Source organism: Anguilla anguilla, chromosome 2, assembly GCF_013347855.1.
Source record: "Anguilla anguilla isolate fAngAng1 chromosome 2, fAngAng1.pri, whole genome shotgun sequence".
NCBI classification, from domain to species: Eukaryota; Metazoa; Chordata; class Actinopteri; order Anguilliformes; family Anguillidae; genus Anguilla; species Anguilla anguilla.
Genome location: NC_049202.1, coordinates 76604684 through 76619704, shown reverse-complemented (window position 1 = coordinate 76619704; position 15021 = coordinate 76604684). Strand labels below are relative to the sequence as shown.

General features: G+C 40.9%; 1 protein-coding gene across 2 annotated transcripts; it reads right to left on the bottom strand.

Annotated features, from left to right (window-relative positions):
* Positions 1–3576: 3576 nt before the first annotated feature.
* LOC118220836 (tumor necrosis factor ligand superfamily member 14-like) lies at positions 3577–13829 on the bottom strand. Of its 2 annotated transcripts, XM_035405168.1 has the most exons (6): positions 13040–13829; positions 10918–10953; positions 10403–10424; positions 9780–9860; positions 3961–4398; positions 3577–3906 (listed from the first exon to the last, which is right to left on the bottom strand). In XM_035405168.1, exons 1-5 carry the CDS (start codon positions 13232–13234, stop codon positions 3998–4000), a joined length of 735 nt encoding a protein of 244 aa, XP_035261059.1. In that variant the 5' UTR covers positions 13235–13829; the 3' UTR covers positions 3577–3906; positions 3961–3997. The 2 variants fall into 2 exon arrangements, with proteins under 2 accessions (XP_035261059.1, XP_035261058.1); XM_035405167.1 differs by having other exon boundaries at positions 3577–4398; positions 13040–13828.
* Between the last annotated feature and the right edge of the window lie 1192 nt (positions 13830–15021).

Sequence of the window (15021 nt, the reverse complement as noted above, 5' to 3'; positions counted from 1 at the left end):
AGCTATTGCAGAATGTTTGTGTATTCCAAAGACAACAGTATGGCAATTTCCTAAAGAAGAAAGGAACTACTGGAGGACTTTCATCTTTTACACACACTACACAAAGAATGCAAATGCCAACACAGATGGGACACATGCAATTAATTAAAAAATAATTCATTTTGCTTTTAGTCATTGTTGGCACAGAGGAAAAACAAACAAATTGACATAACCATCCAAATATTGTTGCATTTAAATGCATATTTTGTTTACCATTCTTATGCATGATAGCGATGGGCAGTTGTCCATATGAATAAAGAAGGTTTAGATTCCCTGTGTTCCAGAATTACATTCTCTGTGAATACACCACATCAGGATTATGTCACAGGAATTTCCATCCTAATCTTTCTGCATTTTAACTAGATATGGCCTCTGACTAAACCATTGGAAATGGAGGAGTTCTTCAGATTAGCATTGTTTTGTGAATCAGAGACAATAAAAGGTGAGTTCACTGCTGTGAGTTCACATCCAGCTGAATGTTGGTGCTTGCGTTAGCAGCCTCCGAGTATTCACTCTACTACCTGTTCCTATCCACCTACACGGAAGCGTGTGTGTGTGTGGGAGAGAGAATGTGCATCTGTGTGTGTGTGAGACTTGTGCATGTGTCTTGGAGAGACTGTGTGAATGTGTGGCCTGTGCATCTACATGCGTATGTAACAACAGAGTTAGAAACTTTCGGATTTGAACCTGGCCTCTCACTCATCCATAGATTTTTTTAGGCAAAAGTGTTACCAGTCAGCTAAAGGCGAAATTGTCCCTACCTAAGGGCAACATTGTTATTTTTTAAATTTGAGGTTTGCGTCGCCAGAGAGTGTTGTCATGGTAACCTGCTATGAGACCTTTGCTTTACCGCACCTTTACTGTGTTTCATTAGCGAACTAGCCGAACTGCACCACCACACTCACCCCCCTTTCCCTCCCTCACCATTTGAAACGCAGCAACCAACTTTTTTTTTTTTTTTTTGCAATTCTGATGTCTATCAATAGGCACTACATTAATGAATGCGTTAGAGATTTGCCTGAGTCCGAGGTGGGGATTTTAACCTGGGCCTCTCACTCGTGCAAAATTTTTCTTAGGCACGTGTACATGTCTCACTGTGTGCCTGGGGGAACAGGGACAGCCCTTCCAAAACTGTTGGGGAAGCACAGAATTGTCTAGAATGTATTGAATGTAGTAGCTTTAAGATTTGACTTCAATGGAACTAAGGGGCCCAGTCCAAACCATAAAAAACAGGCCCAGACCAAGGGGTGTCTTGATATGTTTGGTCATATATGTAAAGCAGAGTAAATTAAATGCTGAAGTTGGAGGAGGGAAGAGTTGCCAAAAAAGGCTGCACATCCCCCTCTGCATGACCTTTCCAGAATGTGACCCTTTCTCCAAATGTATAATCCCCAGCTATACCTGTGGGTCCATCTCATACTACACCAGTTTGGGAAAGCAGAGAAACAGATTACTTGATCTAGATATCCAGCAATGTCAGGACAAACCCTCAGCAGCCCTGACACAACTGTTAAACATGATTACCCAGTTTTAAGCAAAACAGATTCCATCATCTGTTCATTGTAAGTTTCATATTCACAAAATCTGAACACCTACATATGGAACAACTACGATTTACAAATGCAGTTTCCCAACAAATAAAACCATTTCCAGACAAATGTTGTTTTTAAATGATTTTACTGCCCTCGCCATTGATATGAGGATGCCAACCCGATCGTGAACAGAAAGGGGAAAGCTGAAAGAAAAAAGGTTGAGGAAGGAGGGAGGGATGGAGGGATACAGATACGTGCCCACAGAAGGGGGAGATCAGTGGGAATTCTGCACCTGAATAGAAAACTGCTTCAGCAGTCTGAGGTAAAAGCATAGACAAATTGTCAGTACATTTATTTTCTTGGTCCTTAATTTAAGCTTTAAAAAAATATGAGCAAAGTAATTGTTATTTGTTATTTACATATATAAATACAGTATACAGTAATTATACAATAACTCAGTATAAAATGTGAGATGCACAGTGTGAAATATTACTGGTATATGTGTCACTCACATTGTTAAACTGGAGTACACTTCATAACATCATCCTAGCCATCACAAACAATCTTTACAACATCTTTAAACATGGATATTGCATTTTTCAGTTTTAATATACCTAATCAGTACCATAAAAGATAGATGAAGTGACATCATTGTGAAAATTACCGATACCAACACCTCCCTCTGTTTCCTGCACAGTGTTCTGATTCCTATAAACCCAGGTCACATCTTCGTCAGGTCACATCTTCCAGTAAATTCACACTGCACACCACGTCCACAGCTCTCAGATAGGAAGCTTGTCTCTGTTACAGATGCTTGTTTCAGTCACAGAAACCTTTTCATCTGTGATGTCCGGATGTGTTATGAAACGTCCAATGCAAAGCAGGAACCTAATTGGTGGTTTCAAACGATAGTTTATGATATAATTCTGAAGCTTCAATGACACTGTTTTCTTTGTATTTGGGTTTCTTTTTTCATAAAACTTCTAAGATTTCTGACATTTTCTAAATTTTATATACCTATGTAGACATGAGAGGTCATTTGTAGCTGCTTGTCCAGGCTATGGTGACCTCCCGCCTTGATTACTGCAACTCACTCCTTGCACGCCTGCCAGCTTGTGCCATACACCCACTACAGATTATTCAAAATGCTGCTACCCGACTCACCTACAACATTCCCAAATTCTCCCACGTCACTCCTCTGGTGCGGTTACTCCACTGGCTACCGGTCACTGCCAGGATCGGGTTCAAAGTCCTGACCCTTGCCTACACTGCAGGCAACAGGATGTCCCCTATCTATTTGCAGGACATGATTTGATTCTATATGCCTGCTCGACCACTCCGCTCTGCAGCAGCAGGGCACCTTGTACCTAACCCTAACCCACCTGAGTAAAGGGATCACAGAGCTTCTCCATCCTAGCTCCCCAGTGGTGAAATGAACTCCCTGTCCCTCTTCGAACCTCTCCCTCACTACCCATCTTCCGCCATGGTCTGAAGACGCATCTCTTCAGACTATACCTGGACTAAATACCACCACTCTGTATATCATTTCACTTTAAATCCCCCCCTTTCATGACACTCATGATACATGTACCCCCATTCCAGCACTTGTTGGTCATTTTTGTAAATTTGTATTTGTTCTAATATTGTTGCTTGTCCTTCTCTCTAGTTTGGCTTAGTATATGTTAGGTCAGAATAGTGTTCAGCGCGTGAACTAAACTGTGTCCTTGGCTAGAAATAGCTATACGAAATGAGTATCGTATCTTATTGAACCTGTGTTTCATAGTTGTTCATGACCATGAAATGCACTTTTTACGTCGCTTTGGATAAGCATCTGCCAAATAAATGTAATCTAATTTCACACAAACCACTAATCACACACTCCCTCACTCTAATGATCCCACACACAAATCTTCTACTACAGGAAGAAAAACTTCTCAATGAATGGCAATGAACAGCAAAATGTAGAATACATATGCTAACTGGGATATTATTATTTTTCAAATGATTGCATTATAATTAAACACTATAATACTTTTAAGAAGTGTGTTGGGTTTTCCTTCAGAATATGCCTGTCCATGGGTGGTACAAAAATTATCTATAAAAATAAAATAGTATCTGTGTGCTGGAGCAATGTGTTCCACTGCAGTCTTGTATAACACTCAGACCTTCACACTCCATTTACTCTCTTACACACTCATCTCATCAGTCCCTCATCACACCTTCATTATGCTCCGCAGACTGATTTCCTCATCAATGGTCATGCCTTGACCCTAACCCAGATCTACACAAACACACTATTAACACACACCTTTGTTTGTGTGACCCTAACCCAGATCTACACAAACACACTATTAACACACACCTTTGTTTGTGTGACCCTAACCCAGATCTACACAAACACCATTAACAGTTGCATCACTTTTTGTTTATATCATGAACATTCCAAAGAAGTTGTCTGAGGTGTCATGGTGTCTGACCAGGGTATGATTCTCCACCTTCACAAAAACAGAGTCATCGACATGCAGGTGGAAGACTCCACCCAGGTAGCTGTTCAGCATGCCATCTTCGGGCTGTTTGGAGTTGCTGCAGGAGAAGCGCTTGGCCTTCATGAGTGGCAGGTCTTGAGAGTAGCGAGGGGTGCGCATCAGGACCGTATGCTTGAACATGGAACAGGTGAGCTCCTCAAATGACACCTTAGAGTAGATGAAGTAGAACCCCTCCTTCTTCAGTAGCAGTGACCCGTCCTTGTGCTCCACCCCAGCAGAGAAGGCATCTCCATTTATCCCCCACTGCAGTATCCCATCTGGTGCCACAGGAATGCTAATATCTACGACAGAAAACAGAGTCAGCCTGCTACTCCACACTCTGCTACTCTAACATAGCATAAGATAATATAATGATGAGAACAGGCCGTTCAGCCCAACGATGCTCGCCATTTTTTTTCCAGAGCCTCTATATTTTTCTTGTAGTATGGTCCCCAGAACTGCACACAATACTCCAAGTGTGGTCCAGCAAATGTATTGTATAAGATAAGTATAACTTCCTTGGATTTATGCTCAATACTTTTGGCTATATATCCCAGCATCCCGTTGGCCTTTTTTTTTTTTTACTGCGACAGCACAGTGCCTAGAACCAGAAAGGCTTTGCTCAACCATTAGTGAAAAAGACCCAAGTCTTTTTCAAACTGGGCACATTCCAATTTTGATCCTCCCATAAAGTAGCCTAATCCTGCCTAATGTTTTTATTTCCCACATGCAGAACTTTACATTTGGCTTTATTAAATTTCATTTGCTGGGTTTCCGCCCACTTCTGGATTTTATTTAAATATTCTTGGATTACTTTAGTAGCTTCCACACTATTAGCCTCCCAGTTTTGTATCATCTACAAATTTGACTGATGTACTTTCTATGTCCCAGTCAAAGTCATTGATGTAAATGAGGAAGAGCAGTGGTCCCAGCACTGATCCTTGTGGGACTCCACTTCTAACAGCTCCCTGCACAGATAATGTCCCTCCTACTACTCTTTGTGTTCTACCCTGTAGCCAAATCCACTCTGAAATACATCCTCTAATTCCTACGGTCTTCATTTTACTAACAAGCCTCTCACGTGGCTTATCAAATGCCTTTTGAAAATCTAAGTAGATAATATAATATATGTATTGCTATAATCAAAACACTTGGTAGCTTCTTCAAAGAATACCAGAAGGTTTGTCAGACATGACCTTCCCTTACGAAAACCATGCTGGCTATCCCTTAGGATGTTGCTATTTTCAAGAAATGCTTCCAACTTGCTTCTAATGATAGATTCCAGTATTTTACATATTATGCAAGTTAAACTTACAGGTCTGTAGTTTCCTGAACACATTAACCTTCTACCACTCAACCACACTAGCATTCTAACACTCAAAAACTTTACCACTCTATCACACTAACCTTCAACGACTCGACCACACTTGCATTTTAACACTCAAACACTGTATGCTGTACCACTTTACCATTCTATAACACAAGCCTTCCATCACTCTACAACACTAACAATGTGACACTCTATCACACTAACCCTCTAGCAATGTTAAAAATGAGGGACAAATTGTTCATATAAATAATGAAGCTGCAAGGTGTTTATCTCCCTGCATTTTATGAGTCAGATAAGCTTTAATCTAGAACCAAAAATCTCAGCTGGAGAGATACCTCAACACACATACAGCAATTCCACATAGATGTATATAATGTATATGTAAATATACAATGAGGACTTACAAAAGTCTAAAATATTGTATTGACAAATATATTAAAAATGTATAGAATTGTCAAAAATCTTTAATTTAACAAGGTCTCATTGAGATTAAAAATCTCTTTTACAAGACAGACCTGGCCAAGGGGGCAGCATAAATGGTAAATGGACTGCAACATTTTCCAGCAACTACTGGCCAAAGCGCGCTTAACAATGAATGCCTCTCATTCTCACAAACACACACACACACACACACACACACACTTGCACACCAATGGCGAAAGGCAGCGATGCAAGGTGCCAACCAGCTATTCAGGAGCAATTTTGATACAATTGATCATACACTTATTCTTGATAGTCTGATGCTAATTGGTCTTGATTGCTCTGCCTTGACATGGTTTAGGAACTATCTCTCTGGATGATTGGAAGCAGTGTCAGTAGATGGCCTAATAATCTATTGATGTGATACGCTTTAAAGTCCCTTGTACCTCTAATGAATTTGGAAAATTGTGTTTCAGATATTTTGCACCTTTTGAAGAAATAATCTTCAAAAAAAAAAACTTAAACTTGACAAATTTTTTCAATAATATCATAAACACTATAAATCCATAAAATCAGTGAAATAAAATATATATGCAATGAGCTGTGCTCTGCCACTCTGCAGTACATGCCATGTAGAGGGACTGAGTACTTAAAGGGGTTTTTCCCAGCTCCATCCAAACGTGCGGCACACACATCTGCAAGACATCTGGTGGGCATAGCCTATAATGACCATGGGTAAGGAGGAGGCATCCCATGTACGGACTTATGAAACTGTACCAGTGGATACACCTACATAAGTATAGAGAATGGCACTCAGCTCTGCCATATAGGGTACGGTGATGTGTAAGTACTTTACAGCCAGTAATGGACGATATGGCTCGATGATAAATGGGATCTAACTTCCATAACCATTCGGCTGCTGCATTCACATATGGCAGGTCACCATAATCAAGTAACGGCAAGAATGTTGCTGAGACCGGGTATTTCCTTGCAGGAGAGAAGGAGAAGCAGGATTTATTCCTGAAATAAAAGTCTACCTTCAGTGTCTTGAAAGAATTGAGGAAATATTGGGTGGCATTGCTTTGGAATACATCTTATGTAATTTCATGAGGCAAGAGCCTATATTGTTTGTAGTACCGTAACTTGGCGTCATTTTGATATCAGTACTTTTAATCGCAGGCATGGATTTTGTCAGTCTGAATGAATGAGTTACAGACGGGGTATGTCTTGTATGTGTGAGTAACTGGGCATTTTTGTATGTTGAAAACGTGTTTTTTATGAGAGATCATTTCTTTTTGCAAAGCGTTTTATTATGAGTGAGAAATGCGAAGTGACCCTGTAAGAAACAGTTGTGGATTATGGCTATCCTTGTGTGAATTTGTACAGTCTGAGCGTGTACAGTTTGGCAGTTTTGGTTTGCTATATATGTAAAACACTGGCTGTGACAAAGCGTGCGCTGGGGTAAGTGTAAACGCATCAGAAACGCAGGTGAAATATGGCCAGTGTATGTACTCATGGATCTGACGGCCATCCAACGAGCCGTGATTGTCAAAAGAATCAGGAAGCCCGTAGAATTAGAGCTCCCTAGGTCGCAACTTGTGTACCCTGCTGTCCTGCTCCGTTGTCTGTTATTTCGTGGAGATGCACTTTTAGTGTTTGTAAGGTTTATAAGGCATTTTGATAGGCTTATCTGCAGGTGGGAATCCTCTTCGCTGTTTTGCTAAGCTAGAACCGGAAAACTTGATAGTGGAGAATAGGAGCAGACACACATGTCCCAGCAGGCTTTGCATATGATAAAATAACAACAGTGAGAGAAATTAGGGTGAAATGATGAAATAGCGTAGTTGAAACAAGATGTTTTTAGCAGAATGGGCATGTAGTTGAAGGTTGACATGATCACAGACTATAGTGCGAAGTAAATGAAGTGACCATGATCGAGCTTAGTATCCTTATCGAACGGTATATATAACAGTCGGTATAAAGCATTAGTCATTAAAGTGAAGGGTTAAGTAACGTGAAATCTATTGCACTGATGTGTTTTTCTCATGTTCAGTGCTAGTAGTTATAATTATGAGTGAGTCGTGGTTTAAAATGTAATGTTTTAATGGGGAGTTGCAGAACGTACATATGTAGTAATTGTATGTGGCTAGATGGAGAACAGGGCGAGGTGACATGTAGAAACGTGGCGTTTGCCGATAAGAAGGTTTTGTACGATAGCCAAGTGAAGAAATGTAGTTAGTAGAAATGGCAGAGTGGTGAACTGGTGTAACTTTTTAATAAAATGAATACATTTGCCGTCATGAAATGCATATGGGTGGCCGTGAGTGCATTTTGGAAAAGAAAATATAAAAGCGTAAGAAAACATTAGTGTAAAAGAGGAAATGATCTGCCTGAGGGCGAGGCGGGATTCAATCCTTCAACCGGAGGTTTACCAGTCTGTGACTTTGTTAGTGCAGCACCATGACATAGCTATGCAATGCGTGAAATATCATAAGCAAACCTGTCCGTGGTTTTAAAGAAGAACATAGGCCAGTAAGCACAGAAGAGCTCCCATTGAATCCATAAGGGGTTTGCAATATTGTAGCCGGTTAATAACTGAACGTGCAGACGGTACGTCATAATGCAGTGTATACGTTTGGTGAACGGCGGGTAGATATGGTGCAAAAGCAATACTTGAGAAGTAGTAAACTATTATTAATGAGGGTAAAAGCATGTTAAAGAAACATGTTCCTAGCTGGGCTTGAACCGACGATCCCATGTTCCCAAGACTGTAACTTTGCCCACTAGGCCACAGCAGACTAGTTGTTTAAACTGGAAATGTTTCAGAATAAAAAGGTATGGGTATTTTGCGTGTGTATGCGAGTTTTTGATTGGGTCGTGTAGGTGAAGATTTGGCTGGTGTCGGTAAAATGTCCAATGGGGAGACATGTTGTTAGTGGGATTGGCGGCAGGAAAAATAACAAGAAGGAGAAAACGCAAAATTCCCTTAGTTTGGGGCTTTATTGTGTGGACATGAAGTTGTTTTTGAATTCTGCCTGTTGAAATGGGGTGAGAATGTACAGAATTTAATGTTTTTAATGGTTGAGTGTCTGTGGCTGTTGTGGTTATTTCTGTGGGGAACCCTGAAAAGTGCCAAACTCTTGGTTCTGTATAGGTATGGGGCATGCCCCCGCCAAGGCGTAACTTGGAGGGATGGCATACCTGCCATCCCAATATTTAAATATCTAAATAGTGAATCAAGCAACCTAAAAACTGTCTGGGGTGCACACACAAGCCCGGGTAGGTGTGAAAATAACCCCAGACGTGTTATAAAATGAAATTCCCATTTAATAGGTAAACCAGGCCAGTCTCATCTGTAAGTACACCAATCAGGCATGACAAACGGGACAATAGTGTCTGTCTGAGATTCATAAATATATTCTTTCACCACCAACAATTTGTATTCTATCATAGCAACAAGATAAAGCCAACAATAGGCGGAAAGTATGCCAAAACAAAATTCTGCTCACTGAAAAGCAGCCTAAAAAATAACCTCTCCCCCAAACACAGCCTTTCCTCCCAAACACAGCCTTTCCCCCCAAACACAGCCTTTCCCCCCAAACACAGCCTTTCCCCCCAAACACAGCCTCTCCCCAAAACACAGCCCCTACCCCAAACACAGCCTCTCCCCTAAACACAGCAATCTCCTCTTTTATACCCAGGTCTGTACATTACATTACATTACAGGCATTTAGTAGATGCTCTTATCCAGACGCAACTTTTTACATAGCATTTATACAGCTGGACATGTACTGAAGCAATGCAGTTTAAGTACCTTGCTCAAGGGTGCAACGGCAGTGACCTACCTGGGAATCGAACCTGTGACCTTTAGGTTACAAGACAAGCTCCTTACCCATTAAATTACACTGCCACCCAAAAGATAAGAGGCCTTACCTGTGAGATGTGCAGAGGGCTTTGCTGGCTTCAGTGCGATGCCACTTCTCTCTGTTGGGTGGATTTTACCTTCCCTTTCAACTAGAAAAGGTTTCCAAGACAAACAATGTTGAAAATGTGACATACTAATAAACAAAGTAAAATGGCCTACTCCTGGCCTGCAGGCAATGGTTATGGTTAGGGTTAGGGGTTATGGTAATGGTTAGGTTTAGGGTTAGAGTTACGGGTATGGTTAGGGTTAGGGTTAGGTGCTATGGAAAGGAAAGTGTCTGCATGTATAGTATAATGTGTTTCTATGGACCCAACGAATTCTGTAGAATTCAGCACACAGGTTTTGATCATATGATCGTATTATAATCGGGGTAGGGGTGTGTGACAGGGGTGCAGTAGTAGTGTTTAATAGCCTTCTCTGTGAATGCAATAGGTTTGCCTCTCCTTGAATGGTTATGATGAACTATAACTTCTAGAATTTTCTATGGTTGGTCTATATGTATCTTTATATATTGCTGACTTTTCAATGTTTTATTATAGCAGCATCAAAAGTAAAATAAAAAAATAAAAAAATAAAAAAATTAAAAAAAAGTCTCACCACTGAACAAGTGAGAAACATATGTAGACTGTACCTTTTTTCAAAAAACGGCTTTCCTGTAAAAGAATGTGACATCTGCATTACCATTACTGACCAGTACACACATGTGCAGACACACATGTGCAGACACTTAACATAACATAATTATGATAACAGGCCATTCAGCCCAACAATGCTCACCATGTTACTGACTAAATTGTACCTAGTGCTCTGATTACCTACAGACTAGATAGTATTTAACATCGTATCAAGTCCGGTCTTGAAAATCCCCAGAGTTTCTGCCTGTACTACATGACCTGGCAGGCTATTCCACACATTGACTACTCTCTGCATGAAATAATGTTTCATAATGTCTGTATGGAATTTACCTTTTGCTCATTTCCATTTATGTCGCCTTGTTCTACTAACATTATGCAACCTGAAGAATCTCTTATGTAATCACTTGCACATACACACACACACACACGCACAGATGCACACGCACACACACACACTCACATGCATAGAAACATACACACACAGAAATGATCATTAGACTCAATCCCTCACCTGTTCTCCAAGCTGCTTTACAGACATGCTGGCATCCTGGGAGGCAGAGATATTTATTAGGTATTTATTATTATTTTTTATTTATGAATGTTTATTCATTCAATTACCTACCATCACAGGCTATTTCTGAATTGACTGAATTGCATTGGAATCGCTCTCTTAGGCCCAGCCTGTCAACCAATCCCTTTCTGCAGTTTATTCTGCTTCTCCCTCTCTGTTGGCCTTTTATACTACACAGTGCCTACAACCCGAAACGCCTTGATCAACTATCACTCCCAAGGCTTTTTCAAATTGAGCACATTTTGTTCCTCTTGTAATGTATTATTTCCCACATGTAGCACTTTACATTTGGTTATATTGAATTTAATTTGCCAGGTTTCTGCTCACTTCTCAATTCTGTTAAAATATTGAATTACTTTAGTAGATTCCAAAATATTAGCTTGACCTCCCAGTTTTGTATAATCTGCAAATTTGACTAATGTACTTTCTATGTCCCTGTTGAGGTCATTGATATAAATGAGGAAGAGCAGCACTGATCCTTGTGGGACTCCACTTCCCACAGTACCCTGCTCAGATAAGATTCCTCCTACTGCTCTTATTACTCATTTTACTAACAAGTCTCTCATGTTATACCTTATCAAATGCCTTTTGGAAATGTAAATATATAATATTGTAAACCTTGTTATAATCAAATCACTTGGTAGCTTCCTGTTTTCCACTGAGCTGTGAAAAGGCTGAGGATTGATGACATCACAGCAGCACAGCAGCTATGTTACAAGAAAAATAATGGAAGCTGGAAAGCACTCCATACAATTATATTAAATTCAACATAACATATGAAAGGACTTCAGTATTGATTAGGTATGGTTATTTTCAGAAGAGGTTTAGGAAATGTTCAGTGTTAAAGTGTTACAATGCTGCAAAGTTACATACAAAGCCACAACATTCCCTAAAACAAAAATTATCAAAGCATATAAAAGCTTCTCTGTATTTACATTATGGGCATATGTTAATGTCTTATTGTAATTAATTTGATTGGCAGTCTACACATTTCCAACTCCACTTTCATATTGTTGGTTTTTTCTTTAATCTGTTCTTGCACGTACATTAGTGAGTGTGGTACAGTAGAAAAAAACAACAGTTTAAACAGAACCATGAAAACGGTTAACATTACGAATTGTCTTTATAGCATCAGCAGCACTTTAACCAAACCATTAACAGGTCAGATCCCAGATCCAGTGCTCCAAGCACTTTCCAGCCCATGGGCAGCCCCTCAGATCCAGGGCTGTGACTGCACACCTCTGCTTTTGGGACTACTACCACAGACCACATCTTAAGCCCAGTTCAGACCAGAGATTTGCGACACGATGATTTTAGAATGTTGCAGAGAGGAGTTGCAGCAGTGTGAACAACTCATCTCAGAATGTCTGATTCCGGCGCTTGCCTTTGCCTAATTGCTAAAAACATTCCTAAGAGTCACCAGCTGCAGCTTCCTTGGTCTGAACTGGACTTTACAGTGAAGACTCAGAATGACCCTTTTTGCAACCCTGTGCACACCACCTGAAGCTATGGCAGGTCAGGCACTGCGCTCAGTCATGTACAGGCTGCACAGTGTTGTGAAATTTTGTGAAACCCTCTGATGGTGATAATTATGCCGGTACAACTTCGTTGGGGGGGAGGTCAGGTTAATTGAGTTCAGCTGTGATGTTCTATCCAGTATAGAAGCACACCTTCCATCACAGCTAACATATAACAGCCCTCCTGTGTTCTTTTCCAGGAAACCATTTCACAACCAGAATGTGTGAAGCAACGCCTGTCATTTACCAAACAAAAGGCACTTTCAAAATCAGTTGCCTTAACGGAAACAGACGGGAATATTTCAAAACAGAAACACCAAACTAGAAAACAAAAAAGTTTTTTTTGTTTTAAAAACGATATCTAAACAGTTTTTATTTAATTTATTTTTTATAGTTCTCCTTCTGTCAGACCCCTCTCTGGTTTAGAAATCAAACTGGAAGCCAGAGCAGGAATCAGGACTGCTGTTTTCAGGGGGTGTAAGGATCCAATTGAGTAGGGGTATAATAATAATAATAATAATAATAATAATAATAAATAAACTCACGGAAGGCTGGTTGTAGAGTCTATAGATGAAGCAGGCCTCCACGGCCAGTCCACAAAGTGCCAGAGACACCAGCACGATCAGAATCTGCTGGAGAAGGACAGTGCGTTGCCGGTGTGGGACAGGCACAGTGGGAGGCACACCCATCTGTCTATCCACCACAAACACCTGAGGATACGGAATTCCTTCCTCTGGCATCTCTGTACCCCCAGTTCCTCCAAAGCCTACTTTACCCCTACTCTCCAAAACCCACTGTACCCCCACTTTCCAAAACCTATTGTACCCTCACTTTCCAAAACCCACTGCTGCCCCACTCTCCAAAACCTACTGTACCCCCACTTTCCAAAACCCACTGTGCCCCCACTTTCCAAAACCTACTGTGCACCCACTTTCCAAAACCTACTGTACCCCAACTTTCCAAAACCCACTGCTGCCCCTCTCTCCAAAACCTACTGTACCCACACTATCCAAAACCCACTCTAGCCCCACTCTCCAAAACCCACTCCAGCCCCACTCCCCAAAACCCACTGCTGCCCCTCTCTCCAAAACCCAAAGGTATGTGCACCAGCCAACTGCAATAAAGGGAAAAGGAATGCCAGGAAGGAGAGAAAAAGCACTTCTCCTCCAGTAAACCCAGTGTCTTCCCGAGAATGACTCGTGGCCCAATAACTCAATCCATCCTTATAGCGCTGCAACAGAGAAGAATCAAACGTCCACCTATTCCCACAGTCTCTTCTGTATGACGGGTGCTACACATGCACTCTGCTTGCACACTCAGCTTGAGTGTGGAAATGCAGAAGAGGGCGTGTCCATGTGCTTGTATGTGTGTGTTTGTGTATGCATGTGTGTGCGCATGTGCTAGCGGCTACACCCTCACACACTGCACTGTGGTTATCATTTTGCTGCTGTCACTTCCCCTCTCTCTCTGTCTCTCTGTCTCTCTCTCTCTCTCTCTCTGAGCCGGCAAGAGGGCTGCCAGAATGTCTCTGTCTATCTACTTGCTTCAGGAAACAGAAGTAATTTGAACTTTAGCATCCCAAATAATAAAGTACATTATTATTATTATTATTATTATTATTAGTAGTAGTAGTAGTAGTAGTAGTAGTAATAGTGATAATATTATTATTATTATTATTATTAATACATTTTATTTACATAACACTTCTCCAAGAACTCCAAGCTCCTGTACAACAAAATCTAATAAAGGAGTATAAGAAGTACAGAATCAAAGGAGGTACCAATACAAGGAAAACAATAGTGTGCAGATTTTTTGAAAGTCGGGAGTGATGAAAAGCCTGTAAAATCTTGGGTGAAAGAGTTCCAGAGGGATGGGGCTGCAATGGAGAAAGGTTCTGTCTCCCCAGGTCTAGTGCCTGGACCATACTACAGGGGTGAGTTGTTTAGAGTCAGATGACTTAAGCCTGTGGGAAGGTGTACAGCAGTGGAGGAGGTCAGCGGGGTATTAAGGGGCCAGATTGAGGGCTTTAGTGGTTATGAGGAGTCATTTGAACTGAATTCTTTGCTGAATGGGGAGACAGTGGAGGTTTTGAAGGACGGGAATGATGAGGGTGAGCAAGCAAGCAGCAGAGTTTTGGATATATTGTAGTTGCTTGGGTTCTGGAGGATGTCAGACTTTCAGCTGTTGATGATAATAAATTTGTCTGTCAGAAAGGTATGATTTCAACCAGGAGAGTGCCAGTAATGTTCATGGAGGACTCAACCTGGAAGAAAAGGATGGAAGGCTGATGGCGTTGAAAGCTGCACTGGGGAAGGACTAGAATACTGAGGGAGCTGAATCTGCTGAGATGAGGTCTTTGGAGACTTTAAAAAGTCATTTCAGCACTGTGCTATGATCTGAAACCAGACTGAAACTGTTCATATAGATTATTTGATTCAACATGAATTTTTAACTGCAATGCAAAAATTGGGGGTTGGAGATGGGCCTATAGTTATTTATGGTGTTAGGTTCAAGTTTTTTGAGAATG